This window comes from Spinacia oleracea, chromosome 4 (assembly GCF_020520425.1).
Source record: "Spinacia oleracea cultivar Varoflay chromosome 4, BTI_SOV_V1, whole genome shotgun sequence".
NCBI lineage: Eukaryota > Viridiplantae > Streptophyta > Magnoliopsida > Caryophyllales > Amaranthaceae > Spinacia > Spinacia oleracea.
The window spans coordinates 82,288,590-82,310,290 of record NC_079490.1 but is presented as its reverse complement, the minus strand read 5'-3'; the positions used below and the strand labels follow the sequence as shown (position 1 = coordinate 82,310,290).

The window sequence follows — 21,701 nt, the reverse complement described above, 5'->3', positions numbered from 1 at the left end:
TACGTCCTCACAAAATGGGAAGGCCGAACGAAAAATTTGGTCCATCAATAACATTATTAGGACACTCCTAGTGCACTCATCCATGCCACCATCATTTGGCATCATGCTCTAGCTTTTGCAACTTACCTTCACAATATCTTACCAAGCAAAGTCTTAGATTATTCTTCCCCTACTAGTCGTTTGTATGGGCGCGCGGGAACTATCTCTATCTCATTTACGAGTGTTTGGGTGTTTGTGTTTTCCTCACCTTCCTAGTACTAGCATTCATAAATTTCAAGCTCGTTCTATCCCTTGCGTGTTTTTGGGTTTTCCGGACAATCATAGAGGATATAAATGCTTAGATCTCTCATCAAACAAAATAATCGTCTCTAGACATGTGACTTTTGATGAAACGGAATTTCCATTTCGTAAAATTCACAAGCCAACACCCACCTCTTATGACTTTCTAGATGATGATGTATCCCCATTTATAATCCATCATGTCCAATTTCCAGCACCCAATATTGCTACTGAAATCCACCTACCTGCTGGCCCACTTTCCTCCACTACCCACCCAACATCAAATGAGGCCCACCAACCTCATACTTCATTTCCCAGCAGCGTTTTAAACCAAATGGGCCAAAATGCTTCCCCTCCCAGCAATAACACGCTGCTTTTGCAGCAGCCGAACTCGCCCACCCATACCAGCGTCACCCCCAGCCAGGCCGCCATCCCGCAGCGGCCCACGGCCCAAACACAGACACCTCAGCCCACTGTCTCACCTCCTCCTACACAGCCTACCATCTCCCCTCAAATGGTCACACGGAGTAAACATGGCATCTATAAACCTAAGACCCTCTTCAATCTTAGTGCCACTACTCCCCCTCAGATTTCTCCACTTCCAAAAAATCCTATTAAGGCTTTAAATGATCCTAATTGGAAAATGGCCATGGATGATAAATATAATGCTCTTGTTGAAAATAAGACGTGGGAGTTGGTGCCCCGTCCTTTGGATGCTAACATTATTCGTAGTATGTGGATTTTCAGGCATAAGAAGAACAAGGATGGATCTTTTGATAAACACAAAGCCCGTCTTGTAGGTGATGGTGCAGGACAACAAGTTGGCATTGATTGTTCTGAAACTTTTAGTCCCGTGGTCAAACCATCTACTATTCGCACTGTGTTTAGTATTGCTTTGTCAAAAGGGTGGTGCCTTCATCAATTGGATGTCAACAATGCCTTTCTGCATGGCAATCTTGATGAAACAGTCTATATGCACCAAGTTCCCGGCTATCGAGACTCAGCTCATCCAGATTATGTATGCCTTCTGAAAAAGTCGTTATACGGCTTGAAGCAAGCTCCTAGGGCTTGGTATCAGCGGTTTCAGACTATGTTTCTTCTATTGGCTTCGTCAACAGCAGATCAGATCACTCTCTTTTTGTCTATCATCGGGGGAAAGATATGACATATATTCTGCTCTATATCGACGACATCATCTTAGCCACATCTTCCGACACTCTTCGGAAATCCTTCATATCTTTGCTCTTTTCTGAGTGCAAAATGAAGGACTTGGGTCCTTTAAGCTATTTCTTGGGCATAGCTGTCACTCGTCACTCAGGTGGTCTTTTCTTATCTTAGAAACAATATGCTACAGAAATAATTGAACGAGCAGGCATGGCTTCCTGCAAGCCTTCTTCCACTACAGTTGACACTAAGGCCAAACCCAGCGCCTCCACTGGTTCTCCTGCTGATGATCCCTCTCTTTATCGCAGTCTTGCTGGTGCCTTAAAGTATCTCACATTCACGAGACCAGACATCTCATATGCGGTTCAGCAAGTGTCTTTTCATGCATGATCCGCGGCAGGAGCATATGAATGCTCTCAAACGTGTGATACGTTACATCCAAGGTACCATTGACCTTGGTCTGCACTTATACCCCTCTTCGGTTACCTCTCTCACTTCTTATACAGATGCCGATTGGGGTGGATGTCCTGATACGAGACGTTCGACATCTGGCTATTGTGTATTTTTGGGTGACAATCTTCTCTCTTGGTCGTCCAAACGAAAACCTACACTTTCTCGGTCTAGTGTGGAGGCGGAATATAGAGGTGTCGCAAATGTCGTATCTGAATCTTGTTGGATTCGAAACTTACTACTGGAACTTCTTTGTCCTGTCAGTAAGGCTACTTTGGTCTATTGCGATAATGTAAGTGCGATTTATCTCTCCGGAAACCCAGTTCAACATCAACGCACCAAACACATCGAGATGGACATTCATTTCGTACGCAAAAAGGTTGCTAAAGGTCACGTCCGTGTCCTACATGTCCCTTCCCGTTATCAAATTGCTGACATTTTCACGAAATGACTTCCGTTGGTACTCTTTGATAAATTTCGGGACAGTCTCAACGTACGCAAACCTCCCGCTTCAACTGCGGGGGTGTGTTAGAATATGTATATAATATCTTTTATTATGTACATAATCTTTGTGATTGATTTTGTAAATATTCCTTAGAGATATTTACCTAGTTTAGCATACCTTGTAATTTGTATAAATACTTGATAAAGGTAATAATAAGGCTCACGGATTAATTCCTTCAGTAATAAATCATACTTGGTTGGCATCTGATATACATTGTAGCAACGAGCACGCCAAACATCAACCATTGTAAAAAAAAAAACCATATGGATCAAGCGTTGCGTCCTTGAAACGGATGTCATTACGAATCATCCAGATTGACTATAACATAGATAGAAAACTTCTAGCGATCGAGAGCTCGAAACTGCAGAGGATGGCAAGATTACATCCACACACTAGGACAAAACGAAGTCCGAGCAGGAGTTTGGTTGTCCACTCGAAAAAAGCATGATGTTGTCTCCGGCACCAGATGGCAGAGGGGGTATAATGGATCAACTGGAATTTCCGATTCTGAAGCAACGCGGCCACAGGCAAAGCATTCTAAAGCCGTTTCCAGAAAAAGAGCTTGAACCGCGGAAGACTACCAAGGCCCCATAAATGCTTCCACCAAGAAGAAGCAGGATGGATACATCGAAGTCGTAGATGTTTGATAAACATCTTGCTAAGGCATAGCATATGCAGGACGAACAGAGAAAGTTCCATTCAGAGTGAACTTCCAGTACATTGAATCATCCATTGGAACAAAAGAACTCTTCAACGCTAGTATACCGGAAGATGTCGCATTATCAAAGAAACGACGAATAAGCTTAACCTCCCACGCGCAAGAACGTGTATTACTAAGAGAAGAAACACGAGTCACCTATGCAAAGAGGACTTAAACGCTACCTTGTCCTTGTCAACCCAAGTGTCATCGACGACCGTTACCAACTTCCCAGCTTATTCCGACTAAGGACTGAAAATCCTTCGTCAATACTCTGTTAACTCCAAGAGGGAGGATAAGGAGAATGAGCCCAACAGTTGGTTTAACTGGAATGAAGAGTAGTATGGAGTATGAACATCATTCTACTACAACTTAGAGGTTCCTCGTGTACATTGCTTCAGCTTAGAGCTTCAGCTTGTTCCCACACCTAGCTTCAACAAGATTCAACTGCCCGGCAACTATAATGTTCACATCACTAATCAGTCCAGAAACATTCATCCAAGAACATCCACCACAAATAAAACGGGCCGTGAAATAAATAAAGGGAAATCCGTACATCTCATTTTCTTCGCACCAAAAAATACATATAGTTTTCAAAATAATTTCATAAACAAATGTCTAACAGAAAACGAGCTTTACTTCTCCTATATATTTTCTACTCAGAATCTGAATCTGGATCTGCATCTACGATATCAGGAAATGAATCGGATAACTCATCTTCCTCGTCTATCATTGCCATCTTAAATGTGTTGTAATCCAAATGAGCATTAGCTACATTATCTACTCCTGTTGTCGAAGAAATGCCCTTAGCATCTGATACATTGTTCTCAATCCCCTTCTTAACAGACGGTGAACTGCTTATTAGTAAAACAACAGTCTCATCGCAGGAAACAGATGCTTTATTACACTCTTCATGATGTTGCACATCCACCATTACACTTGATTCTATTTTACTGACAAGGTTAGCTGGTTTTGAGACTTCGTCTGTTTCCATTGGCATCGCAATGTCAAGTAAACCATTGACAACATTAGGCTCTTCGTAATTTTGATCCCCAGAAACAACTTTGAGAGTTTCAAACGCAGGAACTTCTGTATCAGGACTTTCTTCCTTGTATTTATCTTTTAGATAGTCATAAACAACACACAAACTGTCGTGGCCAGTGCTCAAATTGCCATCCTTTTGAGGTGGCTTGTTTTTAGGATCACCATAATCTGTCCTTCCAAAAGAGTAGCTATTGCTATTTGGCAGTTGGGTATCTATCAGAGGAAGTGCTCTAGGATGTATAAGCACTTCCAAAGAGACAAGAGCTTGAGAACAAAATTCTGCAACCTTGGTTCCAGAATTTTGCTTACCTGTAGAGATAAATGATAGAATCTAAATACATCGATATTCCATTGAAAAGTATCAAAAGTTCTAATAAGTGCAAGCAGGCAAATCTAATACATGTCTCGGAGACTTGTGAACAAATTTACTAAAAAAAAAAATTGACTACTCCCCCGTCCTTAAAAGTTTGTCCCAAACCATATTTTTCACTTTACTGAGAGAGAAGGCAAATGAAAAGCAAGTAGGATGGTAGTTGTCTTTTTGCTAAACTAAATAATAGGGTGTGAAGGGAGATATGCGAGGACCACATACCACTAATGGTATGGGGCAAACAAATAGGGACACCCCAAAAAGGAATACGGGGAAATCTTTTAGGAAAGGAAAGAGTATATGACAACTATGGCAATGAATACTATACCAAGATGAAGGAACAAGACACATTCCTATAGTAATTACCTTTAAGGAAAAGCGAAAGGCCCTTGGATAGATATGGTGGTCGATAACCAGCAGGGGAAAGAATAGAAGCCAAAAGAGCACGCAATGCCACGAGCTGGAAATCCTCCCAATTTACCCTTGTGTCCATACAATGGAAATGCTTTTCAAAATGGGTCCATCCCCCTTTACAAGCATTTGTCGCAACTTCTATCATAAGATCATCCATTCTCCTACGCCAGCTATCACAACTCAAAGCACCACCCTGCAAGACTGACCACATGTTAAGGCATTCAGATAATAAGTTATAATCCACACTTCCTAACAAATACAACATTGTAAACAAAAATCATAACATAGATCATCTGTTTCACTTTGTCTTCCAAATTAACATTCTATATTAACAATGATTCCATTTTATTGAAAGGCAACAAAAGCCAAAGTGATCAAGATAACTAGGTCTCATTAAATAAAGCCAGTACTTGGTACTTAGCTGTGCAACTTCAAAAGGTTACTTTTTTATTTTAACCAAACTCTATCAATATAAAAGCAGATGGCAAGATGACGTGCTCCCCAGCCCTCTAAAATCAACTTCTCTCACAAACAATCTCCAGCATGACCGCTAGGCTACCTCACATTCCAGAGACAGCTGACCTTATTTTCTCCACAACTACAACAATTAATGCAATACATAGATAAATCAATTTTGCCTCTGGATAGACAACATTTTAGCATGATTTAACCAAAATTTGGCCCAGAATAAAATCTCTCAACCTCGAGGAACTTTTTCTTACAAGTAAATATGGCAACCAAAACACATTGGCGTGAAAGACATTATGCAAGTTAGTAAACAGCTGTAGAAAGAGTCAGAAATGCAAAATGACAATAAAACACTTCAGAATCTCCACCAAAAAGTATTATCAAAGTCATCAGAAAGTCACAAAGCTCCAACTCCACATCTTGCGAGTTTTTCCTGATATGGAAAACATAATAGCCTGAGATAAAGGTTGAAGAAAGGCCAAATTGCTGAAATCCGAAGGGTGGTTCGGTTGGCTACTTGAGGAGCACTGGGAAAGAAAGAAACCAGCCCAATTTGCAGGGTACTGCTTGCTCATGTGACTCGTGTCAAGAGTTCAAGTTCCATTTTTAAGGGCAAGGAATAGCTGTTATCCGGTTCTAGAATCTCAGATGCACTTGATTTCGTAAATTATTACATGACATACTCAGGGCATGACAATTTTTACCTAAGCTCTCTTTTAGCATATTCGTGATACTCCCTCGGTATCTTGTCCAAAAAGATAATTCCATAAAAATCCACAGGTTGCTCCCTGCCAAAACTTTGCACTTAAGAGAAGGAAAATAAATGCTACCACAATCCTAAGAAACTCACAAGGAAGCAAAGAGACAAAGAGACTTATGTTATCAAGTACATACTTTCTGACCCGTCCAGAACCTCCACAGGATTCTAATGGACAGGGCCTTGGGTGATCCTGTTCTTCCTACTTTAGGTTGGCCTCTCTTTACCTCGTATAATATGCAAGACTAAAGTAGGCCTCCAGCCCAGCGAGGGCATACATCTTTCCAGTCTCATTATATTGTGTCGTCAACCTCACCTCCCACTTCAGCGCAGACAGAAGTACCAATGCTCTAGGGTAGGGACTATACATCACCTAAAACATCAGCTTCTGAAACATGGACCAGAAGGTAACATCTATCTATCTATCCTAGTATTTAAAAACGAAAACCATAGATGATTAGATGACACGTGTCACCCCCATCTTTCATCCATAAATTTGGTTTTTTGTCATTTTTTCCTTTTGTTTTTTGTCATACGAAGTATTTTACAACTTCAACACCTCTTCCACTTCATCTTCCTCACTCAACAGTCAACACCAATTCACTATTTAATGCATATATTCATTCAACCTCTTCCACACCATCTGTCTCTTTTAACACTCGATATTAATTCACCATTCATTTCATACGTTCCCACTAAAATTACAAGCCCTCAATAAAATTAGCATTTTAAAAGACTTTATAACTACCACCAATGCTCAAAATCTAGTGTAAATAAACAACAAATTAGTATCTTTAGATTCCTGCAAATTGGAAACTATAATCACTGAGAACCCTGTGTAATGGGGAGCTACCACGTAATACCAAACTACGTGGCATATAAATTTTGGCGTTACATCTCATTCAACGCCAGGTAAGTTTCAAGATATGCATCTTCTTATTCTTCCGCGATCCGCTAAGAATGAAGAAAATCCTCTTGTTTCAGCCCATCTATTCTACACATCTGAAGTCTGAAGCTATTTCATTTAGGCATCTGGAAAGCGATGTCCAAGAATTATTTATTTTGAAAGAGTAGGTAAAAAGAAACTCGAGTACATACCAGCACAAATAATTTGAATTTCTTTCGTAGACGGATTCTCCATCGTCCCCTTACATGAGAGAGTCCAACTTTTGTACTGAGATTTGTAACTTTTTCAAAATCGTAACAAGTTCTAGAAGTAAAAACGAAATAAAAAATAAAAACTAAGAAACCAAGCTAAACCACTCCTAGAAACACCTATTCAATTAAGATCTCATATTTTAAGTTGGGCTGTTGGGAATGAATAAATATCAAGATTTTTCCTTTTGTTTTTGCCAAATGTATAAACTATATCACTTCGAAATGGAAGAAGAGAATTTTCACAGTTCCAACACTTAAAACATCAGATATCCTCCAAAACATCAAATATATTCTACTACTACGTATATGGAGATATCATATATTCATATCCTCTCAGATATTAAGATGAAAACAGGAACAGCAGGTCCAGAGGACCACAAAACATATAGAATATCGAAAATCAGTCTCTGGCCACAACTACCTATGGGTGAGGGGAAAAGAGAAATCACACATTTGGGTAACTCCAATTCTCAGCTAAAAGACAAGCAACAGCACATACCATCACTAGAAGAGCCTCCAGGGTTTCTATTGCAGCTATTTTCAAAGCAATTGATGACTGGCTGTCTTTAGATTCCGAGCATAATGAAGCCTGCTCTTCATCTGAAGGTCCAGTTGAAGCTCCGTGCTTTCTCTTCTTCTGTCGAGACTGTTGAGATGGTTTAACAATTGACGGCTCATCCAAAGGGGAACCACCATAGTTAGAATCAGCAAACTTCAAATCAACAGATATATTGTCGATGACTTCCTCAGAGATGTACAATGTCATTCCTGATTGATCCATAAAAAGCGGAATAACTAAACTAACCATAATCCATATCCATCAGAAATAGTAAAACGTAAAGAGGGGAACAGCTCGGGAAGCAGCAGAAAGACAAACATCAATATAATCCCAATGCCTCAAAATATGGTTCCCAAGTCCCGATTACACAGAGTGTAGGAGGTCAAATATACACAGCCTAAGCCTTGGAAATACAGAGAGGTTTGGTTTGATCCTTCACTCAAAAGCCAGCCTTCTCCTACTTCACAACAGATATGAGGACATTTAGATAAGCTTTTCTGATTCAGTCCATTAAGAACAAAAGCCAGATTTAAGGAACACAGAAGCTCAGTTAAAACAACCACACAAACAAACAGGATATTATCCAAATTCCACTGCAATTCCATTCAACAGTGAGGGCCTACAAAACTGAATAGGAAACTCTCTACAGAGTTGGAACTGAAAGAAAAGTGATGCAGTAAAAGCTTTGCAGGTTGAATGTACATGATTCTACAACTACCAAAAAAAAATTTGAATATCCCCTTAACTAGATTAACAAAAAATGTTTCTTATCCAAATATAGCATGCCTTTTCCAAACTGCTTTCTAACCAAATAAGATCATCAATAAGTTAAAGAAATGCCTACCAACCAATGTCAGTTTATGACATATATCCTGTTTATTTCAGAGATTAGTCAAGGTAAGAAGTCAGATATTAATAGCATCTCCAAGTTTACGAGCTGAAACTGGTTCAAGGATACAATAAACCATTACCAATATCTTCTTTGGTAACATAATTACTACACAATTAATTTGAAATCAGGCAAACTAACATATCCACAGCTAAACAGGTGGACATACCATTCCAATTGGCTAACACCTCAGAGCACCAAAGAAGAGCTGAAGCATTTCTACTTCATAGTAACAAAAAAACACTGACTACTACTGCAGTTATAGCAGCAAATCTCTGCTTTGCTCAACTAAAGATTTGACAGGGTATCATAAATATTGCAAAATAAGTACCTTAAAAAAAGGCAACTACAGTTGTTGCCAATGTATAAAAAAGCACAAGGCGTACAACGGTGCAAAAGCGATAAGAGTCCTAGAGCCTAAGAGCAAGGGCAAGGGCACTTTATAATTAAAGGTTTCTTTACTAATATATATATATATAATTAAAGGTTTCACAGCCATGGTAAAACGATCTTAGTTTGTGGTCCATGTCCATCTAAGTGCATCCAAAGCACTAAGCAAAACTACAGCTACATTATATGTGAGAAAACCATCAAGCTGCAAAGTCGCACAGAATATAGCTTTCATGTTTGTCCAAGGATGACAAACTAACACAAAGAAAATAGAATTGTGATCTATTTCCTGATAGCTTAAAATGTTTCAAGAGTACACACACTAAGATTGGAAACACGTCTGATTGTGTTGGTTAATTCCAGAACCTCAACTTACTGGAAGGGGGGATATAAAAACAAGTACACAATAATTCCTCCATTCTCTTTTTATTGCAACATGAGGGATGCACAGTTTTAAAGGAAAGTAGAGAGATAAAGAGAGATAAATAGAGGAACCTGTGTGAGAGATAGAGAGAACCATTAGACACATAATGTAATGTTGTACTCCCTCCCCTTTTTTTTATGTATCCACTTTCCAAAAAGAGGTGTTTTTTTATGTATAACTTCTACTTTATTCTATTTTTGGCTATCATTTTTTACCATTATACCTCTTTTCCCATAATAATTACATCTTTTCATCATCTCTCTCCTACTTTAGCCACTATTACCCATTAATTTATTACATCTTTCTTACTCTTTCCACATTTTTCTTACACCCAACCATCACTGCTCGAAACAAGAGTCTACGGTAAATGAGAACATTAAAAAAAAAACGGAAGGAGTAATTGTTTTGCTACTTCCCAAAAAGGAATATGTTGCAATTAAAATAGAACAGAGGAAATAATAAAATAAATTCATGACATCTACAAAACCTACCAGCACCCATGGAGATCAATAAATCTTTAATGATTGAGTAAGCCTTAGTTCTTAGCTCCGGTATGCAGCATGTTTTAAGAAATTTCATTAACAGCCACATAATGCCTGCTGCATGAGGTAAAAGCTGACTGGAAAACAAAATAGCATGAATAAGAAATAACTCCAGCAAAATAAGCATTATAATGGGACTTAGAAAAGCAGGAAAAAAAAAACATAATTTACCTGCGTAAACCCTTAATAACTGCTGCAAGAATCTCCAACATATTTAGGTGCAGAACAGGAAGTTGCAAGCATACAAACTCTTGTTGCATTGCAGTCGTAAATGGCTTTAAGGTGTCTGGCAAAGACCCATTGACCATCAACACCCTTCTGATTATGGCCAATAATGGGCAAACTGGGACTGTTACCTGTGCTTAACATAGAAGAAAATGATACTCAAAAGCAGTGATTACCAGTCATCCACAAATCTTAGACAAAGTCATTCGAAGTCATAATCCTTAATGTCTATGACCAAGATAAGTACATGATTATGCATCTACTAACTTCTTTTACAACAGTTATTGCAGAGCTACCTGAACAGGATAATAGTTCGTGAGCATGATGCAGCAACACTGCACAAGTGAAGAAATGGATGATATTAGCATTTTCTGGGACCTCTCTCCACTGTTTAATGCCTTTCCTGCCATCACTTTTCCCCCCAAGGACAATGGACGGTCTTTTCCTGGCAGAACCAATAATGTAACAGCCTCTACACGTCTTGTTTCTGCAGGGTAAACATGAAGCTGTTATTTAACAACAAAACAAAGGTAAAACAAAAAACAAAAAAAGAGTGCAATTGATTAGTATACCTTCTTCAAGGCCTTCTAAAGTGCTATTCAGAAGATCACTCAGAGTTAGTAAAATCTTTTGCATCATCAAAGACCAGCTACCCTCATCTCCCTTCGATTTAGGAAGCGAAGCTAAGCAATTCGATAGTTTCTGAATACATGGACAAGAAAAACAACTGTCAACTAAATCCAACCAAAACTAAACTCTAATGTGACTGCAGAAAGGCCCACACCTTCAACACGTTGGCATTGCAGTTAGCAGACATGATTTTTGACACAATAACATCTTCAGCCTGCAAAATTAGTTAATGATCAGTTTGCCACGTGTACCCTAGACAGAGATCCTGAATAGTGTAGGATAATCTCTCAAATAAACTCAAAGTAGTCCAAAAGTAGTCTAAATGAAGAGAGTACTTCCTAAAATAATCATTCACTACAAGTGACATGCCCTTAGATAGCAGGGGAGGTGTAAACCAACATTTGACTGAATTATCATATCAAGCTGGGTATAGGTCCCTTCAGACCTGCACTAATTCGCAGTTCCCCATAATAACACAAAAACTTGGGTATAGGTCCCTTCAGACCTGTCCTCTCCAAGTAGTGAGCCATTTATGCATAGCCCCATATGTAACCTTGTACTACATATGTTGAGTATGTTGAGTTCTTCATTAAAACCGTAGATCCGAAAAGGAAAAAAAAAACTATTGATTTCTTCACGTATAGATTAATAAGAGTTGCTTGCCTTCATTTTAATTCGCTACAAGCCTTATAGAGAATTAATGAAGGCAAGCAACTCTTTTATTAATCTATACGTGAAGAAATCAATAGTTTTTTTTTCGGATCTACGGTTTTAGTTAAGAACTCAACATACTAAAAAAATTAACCATGTACAGAACAATAGTGAGGAATGTATTCTGTTGCAACTAGTTTCTTGTTAGTGTTTAGTTGCATTAACACCACAGCATCGCTCTCTTCCGGTGACTTAGAATGATATCACTATCATTATCGTTACCCCTGCGCCTTCAAAGAGGCTCCCGCAACAAGTTTGGAGGGGGGCGGGGGATATGCAAGAACCTTACCCTGCGATTGCAGAAAGGTTGTTTCCAATTGACACATAAGTTACAATTATAGCACTATGAAAAGTAAAGTTTCCTAAAAAGTAAGCTCACGTTATCATGATGGCGATGAACTGAAGGAGGGAAATTATTTAAGATGGTCAGCAACAAATGAGCTGCTACATCCTGCAAACAACCATCAAAAGAGTTATAACAACTTTAAATCATGGATCAAAGAATTACAGACCCGCCCCTCCCAATCTCAGCGTTATGAGAACACTCAAAGTAATACACATATACTACTCCGCAAAGTGATACAGAAATTTGAGTCAGTGAACCAGTAAAAGACTAATATATCACAACAAAGAGATGCCTCACAGAAGAATATGAGGGGTGATATATAACAGATAGAGTTATAAATAAATGAAAATAGCCATTGACTTTGTTTTTCTCTTTTTGTAAGATAAGGAATGGTCCATAAAAACAAAATTTCATGCTTATATTTTTTACCTGATATCTCCCAATTTGGAAATTTTTTTAGAGTAGTTGACTTTTTATTTTCCTTTTTTAGCATTAACTGTTTATTTTTATTAAATGCATGATTTATATTTTTGGTGATTATGTGCAATTTGAGTTTTACTTGATAATTTATTTTTCATAGTAATAGGCATAGCGTGTGTCTTCTGCTTGAGTAGTGGAACTACACTTACTAATTTCAAGTTAATTAGGAAAGAAATTCAAGGTATATTATATTTGAAGAGCTTGCCCTACAATCTTCCGATATCTCAGCTACAAGAAACGGCAAAACACCCTTTCAAAACTCGGTGGCAGAAAATCATCTTCCTTAGGAGGAGCTTCCAAGTTGCCTGGATTTGCAACCTCTCCTAACCCCGTTTCTCTATTCAGAAATGTTTCACTTCTTCTACAGTAACTTCAATTTCATGTGTATAAATTGATTGGATTTTTCATGAAATACCCCCGAGGTTTAACTTAATTCACCTAATACCCTCATGTTTCAAAAATTCACCGTATACCCCTGAGGTTGTAAAAAAATTCACAACTTGCCCTTAATGTCTAACGCCGTCAAATCGTCAATGTTCCGTTAGTTTACACCATCTTCTTTCTCCCAACTTCATCCACACCCCACACGCACTATGGCAACATATTTGATCTTTCTCCTTCCTTTTATTATTGTATTCATCCCCATCAACATCCATAAGTTCATACTCCTAACTCCTCTCCTTACCATACAAATCTTAATGGAACATTCCCCAATTAAACAAGTAATTTACAAAATTATAACAAATAAAAAAAAAATCAATTAAAAGCACAAATTTCACAAGTTCACGATTACAACCCACCCACCTTCAATGTCTCCTTAATCTTCTCTGTCCACCTCCAATCAACTCTTTCGCCTTTTCAAGCCTTAGTAACCAAAGCTAATCAAATCCCTAACTACCTATCACTAATATCCTATCAACAGAAACATCAAACCCCATCTACTCCACATCAGGAGCCGCAAGGCAGGAGCGCCAGGTGCAGCAACATCCAACATGGGCAGTCGGGGTGAATGATGCGGCGGATACTCCCTTGAAGTCAGTCAACCAAAACTCTCGTTTCCTCAACGGTGAGTCCTGAGATCTGAGTGTGGAGTTGCTCGATTTTCTTGGCGCTTCGACAACAACGACGGGCAGAGAAGGGTCGTGCAAGTGGAAGAGATGGAAAGAGAATTTGTGGTGGTCGAAAAGGGAATTGGAGGGGGTCAGGGTGTTTTGGGAAAGTGGAGGAGTTAGGTGGGGGGGGTTGAGGGTTGTCAAATGTAGTTGCTGCCATTGTTACAGTTGCTGTTGGTTGTAGTTGCTACAATGGTTGGTTGTTAGATTGAAATTGACATTGATTTTTATTGGTTTCAGTAGGAGTTAAGCGGCAGGGATTCAATTCACAATGATGAACTCAAATTGTTGATGATTTCAATGAGTTGACTGCTTTTGACAACGAGCTGTTACTTTTCCGCGACCTCTTCATCGATTAGCAGTGGCAGTAACGACGATCCTTTTGATACTGACATTGAGGATTGCTTTGACATTGTACGTTTTTTTATTTTGTTGTTAACTTGTTCAAAGATTTGATGAAGGTTGAGAGAGAAGAGGAAGAAGGAGAGATGAAGAAGATGAGAAACACTAAATCATAACGGCGACTTAACATTAGGGTCAAGTCATGAATGTTTTTAAAACCTCAGGGTATACGGTAAATTATTAAAAACACGAGGGTATTTGGTGAATTAAGTTAAACCTCGGGGGTATTTCATGAAAAATCTGTAAATTGATTACGCTGTTCAATTTGATTTTTAGTTATTGCCATCTGTGGGAACTTTTATACGGGTTTCCAAGACGGTTAGATTGCTAAATTGATTAGGAGTATTCTTTAGTGAAGATTTAAATGAAACTTTGGGTTGAGTGCTGAATTGATTATTAAATTATCATAGTAAATTACCAATTAGTTTATGTTTGGTTATAAGCTCATTATGAGAGGCTTTCATGTATAATGACTGCCCGTTTGAACCAAACAGCACAATTTTTCCTAATTCTCAATTGTTTGTGTAATACTAGGATGCTCAGACTCGGACACGGGTGTCCGACTCCGGTACGGGTCCAATTGTCGAACTCGGAGACACGTTTTAGAAGTGTCCCAAATTCGGATATAGACTCGGGGACACGGCAACCATATTTATAATAACTATTTAGATATTTATAATTTAGAGTAATATTTTTTGTGATTATAAAAAATCTTTAAAAAGTAAAATATAGTTTGTTGTTTTGCAAGTTGAAGCTAGTAAATTCAAAATTACGTGATTATCTGTTTTCCCAAAAAAATAAAGCGGGGTTAGAATTCAAAAAGAATATCAAAAGTTGGAAGCAAAATTAAAAAAAAATATAGTTGGCAACAACCCACGTTGTTCTTTTTAGTTTACTTCCAAAGAAAAGATGGTAGCTGGTAGTTGTCCCACACCTGGCTTACTTATTTTAAAAAATAAAAAACCTAAAGTTATCGATTTACATGGAGTCTCTCTGCAACATGCAACAGCATCGAAGCTGGCCGGCAAATATTCTAGTGGGCTTGGATTTCTTAATATAAAATTATTAACATGAATGACATTTAAAAGGAAAATAACCATAACTATAAATGGAGTAAAAAGTTTTTGGAACATATTACTGCGTTCCTTTTTTGTGAGGGTAATACTTTATTTTGCTCTTATCTATCCCACAATAAAAAATCAATTCTATTTTATCTTTGAAATCTCTATAGAGTTAATTGATCTGATTAAAGTATCTTCAAATCTACAACAGTCTTTGAAAAGAAAGCTTGGGAGCTATTTCTGATTTTCTCTACAAAACTCACACACTCCGTTTCGAGGTAACTCTATGACTCACTACAATTAAATTATACTTGTATTATACTGCATTACCTTGATATTGAAGAAGCTAAATTGTTTAACTAAATATGTCATCACCACAGGAATAAAACAGATACGCTTGCTAGAGAACAAAAAGGTTCATACTTCCAATTGAAGTTCTTCTGAAGCCAAGACAATGCATCATCCTCAATGCAAATAATGTAAATAACAAATCAAATATACTTGCTTCTCCGTGTATAAGTATATAGCTGCGTTCATACTATTTTATTAGTTTGACACATTTCGGACATATAGAATAATTTCAATGTGATGGTAGACTGATAGATGTAATACTGAATATTTCGGCAAATTCTTTGTACTTAATATTTTTCTGTTGTTTATAAAGTACTTTGCTTTTTGAAATGTTAATAATATAGCAATATTGAAATAAAAAGAACTTGTACCAAGTTACTAGTAATATCTAAAAGAACAAGTTATTATGTAAAATACAATTTGATTGTCTCAAAATATATTTTCAAATAACAAGTTTTATAAGTTTTACTTGTAGATAATTAGAGAAATTAATGGTCAAAATTGTGCATTACCAAATGCAGAAGTTAGAATAGGAGAGTGGAACAACAAAACAACGGAGGGAGCATAGGATTAAAAAAAAGGCTAGCGCAACAAATAATTAATAGGAGTGTCAAAGCTAAAAATACTAACCAACACGGCTTCAGGTACATCCTCACTGAACATCTTCAAAATTGGCTGGACAAGTTTTCCCGCATAAGAGTTCCCATCCTTCTTTAGGTGTGAGAATCCACCAAGCCTGGTTCAGGACATATAATGCAAGTGTCATAAGCACACTGCAATTAAAAATTACAAGAGATGTTTTAGAGAAAGACATTAATCTATTTCAAGATTCTATTATCAAAATTCCAACATTAAAATATACACATTCGATCCTTCTTGAAATACAATTGACGGACCAGCTACAGCACTGATGAGACTAGAACTAGAAACCAACCTCGTTAGCAGATCTGACACAGCAGCGCATGAAGCTACCTTGACAAATTGTGAAGATCCACCAGATGGCTGCTTAAGACATGAGATAGAGACATTATGCAATATATAGAACTGTATCTGTTAAATATATATAAACACCAAGCGGCATACAGGTTAATGATATTATTTCTTTATCTAGGATATAAACCCGGAATTCTTTGACAACCTTGCAGAGCCTTCTACAGAATATATGCAAGTTTGAGGTTATTGGAAGCAAAAATTCCGTCTAATATGGAGGTGAGTGTAACAATTTTAAACCTTCTAAAAGCTGTAGAAAGAAGGGCCACCTAGGGCTAATAGTATAGTAGCAAATTCATAACTTCAACTACCCATGGTAGCCGATCATAAATGGCAAAAATGGCAATGACTTTAAGTATAATTTAGCAAGGGAAGTTACATCACAATTTCCATGGTAATGCAATTTCATCCATACTTGTGTTTTTTCTTCATAAATTCAAATTTCCACCCAATACCACCCACCAAGTGGTGATGAGTGGTAACGAAGATTTACGAAAAAAATAAGATACTTAGATGAATTAGCATTATCATGGGCATTGGTATATGACTTTCCTCATAAAATTTACAATATAATTTCGTTCCATGACCACTATTTTATTACCCCTACCAAACGAATCGTAAGTTGTTTTAAAAAAAAAATCAGTCTAGGTACTACAAAGTACTTAAATCTTCGTATGTTTTACCTAAAAACTGTCATCAAACTTCAGAGGTCAAACATAAGTCACCCACATAATGTTGAAAAGACGTGAAAATTTTAAAAACCTAAACTAACACCTAAAAGCTTACTGTTCAATGATTGTCTACAAGATATACTCACATCTCATATGGAATGGATGTTAGAAAGCATATACTACTAGTACTAGCAGTGGGACAAAAGCTGTAGAGGAAGACATTCAAGATTCATCAAAAGAAGAAAGGCAACAGAATCCACTCTATTCATCAAAGGAAGCATGACCTAATTTTTTTAAGCAAATTGTTGTAGATATTATGACTCGATCAATGTGTATACCTGAATATGTGATAGGAGCACAGTAAACCATTTTGAGTATGAATACAGGAAGCGTGCAGAGCTGCATTCCACAATAGTCACTCCAAGCAAGCACACTCCAGCCCAGCTTTTATCTGGCTAGAAAAGAAATCTTCAGTCATTTATATGCATACATGCAATTTACCCTCAACAAAAAATAATGAAAGAAAGAGAAGAACTTCGTTGAACCAACGCCTGTGTAGCATAATTAATAAGTTCACTAGGCCAAATTGTTTTGACATGCTCCCTCCGTATTTTAAAAAGAGATACATTTTTCTTAAACGGCCGTATTTTAAAAAGAGATACACTTTCCTTTTTTGACATGTTTTGGTCCCCACTTCCAATTACATTAATATTCTATCTTTCTTGCGGTCCCCACACTTACTCACAAATAAATAATTCACCCATTACCCCACTTTCATCTTATTTTAATAAATTCAACTCACTCTCCTAAAACTATGTGCCGGTCAAAGTGTATCTCTTTTTAAAATACGGAGGGAGTAGTATTCATATGGCAAGGCAAAGATAAAAAGTTCAATACATGATTCATTTCTACAGGAATAAAGTTCTTGATTAAGCTCAACTAGAACATTTATGCAGTAGGATAAACTACTCTGTAGAATAAATTAAAATGATCCTATTGAATTTTCAGTTGAAAGTTACAAAAAAAAAACCCAAATTTAAGAAGCAAATCAGGGTTGGCAGTTAACAGTAACATCAAATGAAATCGTTCAATTTGCACCATGTAAAAAGGTCTCCTCAAACAGTAGACAGAAATTACTTGACACATGGAACTTGTGAATCTCCAGTACAGTAGACCAAAAGAATTCCCAGAAACGAAAAGAAAATCTATGTACCAAAAAATAATCAGCTAGTATTTGAGCACAAACACATAAAAACAGACTCCATGGCCGCAGCTCACACCTTCAAAGTTCAACTAGTTTTCAAATCTATCGGTTTCGCCCTGTGCATTTTCTCTTGCACTCATAACCAACCGAGCTAATACTTCTCTGATTTAAAATTTGACATAAATCAAGAAATGTGAAAAGGTGGAACTTCCTCAGAATTCAACTCAAGAAAATCCAGCTATTCGTCTTGAACGACCTCCATTCCGAAATAAAAAATAAAACAAGCAATTTCAAACACACTCAGAAACACACGCAACATTTACCTAATGAACAAAAATGTTAACAAACTTAACCTCAATCAACTAATTCTCATCACTATTTTCAATCCTAAGCTACACTAAACTGTCACAGCCAGGTCCAACTATGGCCGGTCATCATTAAAAAGTCCCAACTGTCAATTAACATTGGATGGTCCTAACTTGGCAGAACCTCTATTATGCTCCTGGTGCAACTAGCTGGAGGTGCACCTAGAAGAAAAAAGTCTGCTCATTTGATATAGCTCAGATTTTCAAATGAATAAAAATTATCTAATGAGCAATAAGAATTTACTAACTTCTTAGGCTTTTCCCCAAATCGTTCATTGCACGTACTTAACTTACTAAACCAGATAATAGTATCACAGAGTACAAACCTTAAACACTAAAACAACCAATACCAATAATAATGACGAACCTAAACATCAATATTCAAATTCAATTGAAAAGAGGGGTGTTGTAGAAATTCACCATATCGCTTCGACAAAGCATCAAAATCCGATCAACCCAACTATCGAAAGAGGAATTCCAATCAGAAACATGCTTTTGGACAGTTTTAGGGGGGAATTCTTCGCAGAGAAGGCTATGGATTTTGAGAGTGGAAACAATGGAGGAGACTTCAGATGCGTCACGAAGCGGGCGGGTTTCATCCGGTAGTTGTTCTTGGACAGCGCGAAGCAAGCGAGGCTTCAAGGCGATGTCGCGGAGGTCTTTGCAGTGGTTGAAGGCCGCCATTACAGAGTGTGGTTGAAGGAGGTGAGTGAAACGATGGAAATGGTTTTAGCCTCTTTGGTGGTTTATGGTTAAACCCTAACCTTCTTTTTCTTTTTGAAAGTTCACAAATTCTTATTTACAAAGGTTGTACAATAAATATTGTACACTAGAGTAAAAGTTAACTCAAATTGCTTAAAAGTCAAGCTTATATATGTAAAAGTTATCTATTTTTTAGTGAATTTTTTTCATTTTTAATAAAACTTATTTCTTCAAAATTTCTAATAATGTATAAAATTAATCATATAACCCTTTAAAATGTTTATCTATCAACTTTTTTTTACTAATATAAAAGTTAATCAAAACTAGGTTAAAGTTACAAGAAAATGAGTAAAAGTTATATTGGTGTACAATAAATTTATTGTGCACCTTGTGCGCGCAAAACCTTTTGTTGAAAGTTTGTTAAACTAAGGGTGTTTGGTTCTCGCAGAGTAAACGGAATGGATACATAAAGGGAATTAAGGAGAAAGGAGTAGAATGACCCTGATTTTCCCTACCTATTTGGGTATGTTCCATAAAAGGAATAGAATACACCCAGATTTCCTTTGTGGCTGTTTGGTTCAAAGCAGGGAATCAACTGTATTTTTTTTTCTAAACATGTATTTATGAATAACATGTTTAAAATATAAATATAAATAATTATATTTTCTTCCTTATTTTTTTATTTTAAATGAATAAATAAAAAGAAAAAATAAGCAATATATTTACCCATCCAAATTGTTCAACTTCATTGATAACAAGTACGAAACAAGGGATTTTTCATTAATTAGGCCATAGCCATTAACATTCATGAACAATAATATATTAGGGAATACATAATTGAGCTCAAGACCATTGTTAAATAAAGCTAGATAAAAAGGAGCTTTTTGTCTAAGAATACATCAAATAAGACCTCTTGCGTTGTCTTAACATCCACAAAAGAGAGAGCACTAGTAATTGTCCTTCACAAACATATCCAAAATGTATGTCTAGTAAACCATACATCAACTACCAACACCAAATATCATCCAAAGATAATAAAACATCGCTACATAAAGTTCATACCAAAAGAAATAGGTTTTGATAACAACCTATTTGAAAGCCATACATGAAGTATCAACACAAGAATTAAGCATTGCCACCACCACTTCTGCCAAGAAGACTCTTGACGTAAGTAGTTTTCAAAGCATCGGGACACTTTGAAAAAATCATTAGCTTATTTGGTTGTGCCGTTAGAATGTGGGCTACTTCAAAACTTGAGTAGGAGTGATACCTTCCAAATTCAAAGAGAGTAGTTCTCCTAGTACTTGCTCACTTTTCTCGGCTATTGCTTTCTCTCGATCATCAATGCGTTGCTCTCGATCATCGGCACGTGTCATTACATTGGCCATGGTGGAAAGATGAACATTCATGTCTTTCATGAATGCTTGTAAACTAGCCAACTCATTAGAACTACTTCCAACACCATCACTTCTTCTCTTACCTCTTTTTGTAGATTTTTCAATCTTGATTTTTTTCAATGGAGGAGCATGGGCAGATTCAACAGTTTGAGTAATATTAGCACCAACATCATCCTCATCACTTGAATCAAGAGTAACTTGAGTAGGAGCAACTTTTTCCATGTGGGTTACCGCATCAACAAATCATTTAGCCTATATTCCAGTGTCATAGTTGTAACACTCTGATAATTCCTTATATTTATAATTACCTTTTCCGACTAATATAAAAGAATTACCAAGATATTACCGCCACCGTGATAACGGCTAAGGCTATTTACCAGAATTACGCAGCGGAAATAACTAACTTTCAAATCATATAAATAGTTAATGATCATCTTACAAACTAGAACCATTAAGGCCCAAAACCAAAGTATTAAATAGTTTAAGTTTAATAATTAAAGTAGTAATAGTGATAGTCATGACAAAAATCAAAATAGAGTTTATAAATGCGAAAGATGAAATAGTCTCTCAACACTTTTCCCATGATAACTTCTCCCGCAAGTTATCTCTACCAACCTGCTTATTGAAGACTACTCCCCAACAATGCAAGTGCAATGATGGATCATCATAGGGTCATTAAGGCACAGGTCATGACCGGAAGTCTTAAAGCACGAAGTCAACAAAAGCTGAGTACGAACAAGCTAGAATGAAATCCTAGTCTAACATACTTCACTCAAAAGTAATGATAATCCACATGCAAAAGTCATTCAAGTAAACAATTAATCATGAAGACCTACTCGAGACTTGACACGACTCTTAACTCATAGATTAATAAGAATTACCTTCGAACGGGTAAAGTATAATAACAAAGACCACTGAGGGGAAGTGAGGGTGTTGATGAAGGA

General features: G+C 37.0%; 2 protein-coding genes across 4 annotated transcripts; one reads left to right on the top strand and one right to left on the bottom strand.

The window, feature by feature from the left end:
- The first annotated feature begins 1,440 nt into the window (after positions 1-1,440).
- On the top strand, positions 1,441-1,833 carry LOC130471662 (uncharacterized mitochondrial protein AtMg00810). The gene is made up of 2 exons (XM_056841912.1): positions 1,441-1,597; positions 1,652-1,833. The coding sequence occupies exons 1-2, from the start codon at positions 1,441-1,443 to the stop codon at positions 1,831-1,833; spliced, it is 339 nt and encodes a 112-aa protein (XP_056697890.1).
- A 1,778-nt stretch (positions 1,834-3,611) lies between these two features.
- Positions 3,612-19,423, bottom strand: LOC110799108 (uncharacterized). 3 transcript variants are annotated; one of them, XM_022004309.2, is made up of 13 exons: positions 19,079-19,423; positions 17,428-17,544; positions 16,363-16,430; positions 16,059-16,164; positions 12,056-12,127; positions 11,120-11,179; positions 10,908-11,037; positions 10,632-10,822; positions 10,282-10,466; positions 10,060-10,187; positions 7,806-8,074; positions 4,876-5,116; positions 3,612-4,448 (listed from the first exon to the last, which is right to left on the bottom strand). In XM_022004309.2, exons 1-13 carry the CDS (start codon positions 19,340-19,342, stop codon positions 3,751-3,753), a joined length of 2,529 nt encoding a protein of 842 aa, XP_021860001.1. In that variant the 5' UTR covers positions 19,343-19,423; the 3' UTR covers positions 3,612-3,750. The 3 variants fall into 3 exon arrangements, with proteins under 3 accessions (XP_021860001.1, XP_056698834.1, XP_056698833.1); XM_056842856.1 differs by having other exon boundaries at positions 16,059-16,201; positions 17,428-17,540; positions 19,079-19,219; XM_056842855.1 differs by having other exon boundaries at positions 17,428-17,540; positions 19,079-19,219.
- Between the last annotated feature and the right edge of the window lie 2,278 nt (positions 19,424-21,701).

Coding starts and splice junctions, on each gene's coding strand:
- LOC130471662 (XM_056841912.1), top strand. CDS start 1,441: ATGACATATATTCTGCTCTATATCGACGACATCATCTTAGCCACATCT. Junction 1,598..1,651: donor AGCTGTCACTCGTCACTCAG/GTGGTCTTTTCT, acceptor TTGAACGAGCAG/GCATGGCTTCCTGCAAGCCT.
- LOC110799108 (XM_022004309.2), bottom strand. CDS start 19,342: ATGGCGGCCTTCAACCACTGCAAAGACCTCCGCGACATCGCCTTGAAG. Junction 11,038..11,119: donor GCAATGCCAACGTGTTGAAG/GTGTGGGCCTTT, acceptor CCATGTATTCAG/AAACTATCGAATTGCTTAGC. Junction 4,449..4,875: donor CCTTTCGCTTTTCCTTAAAG/GTAATTACTATA, acceptor TTATCTCTACAG/GTAAGCAAAATTCTGGAACC.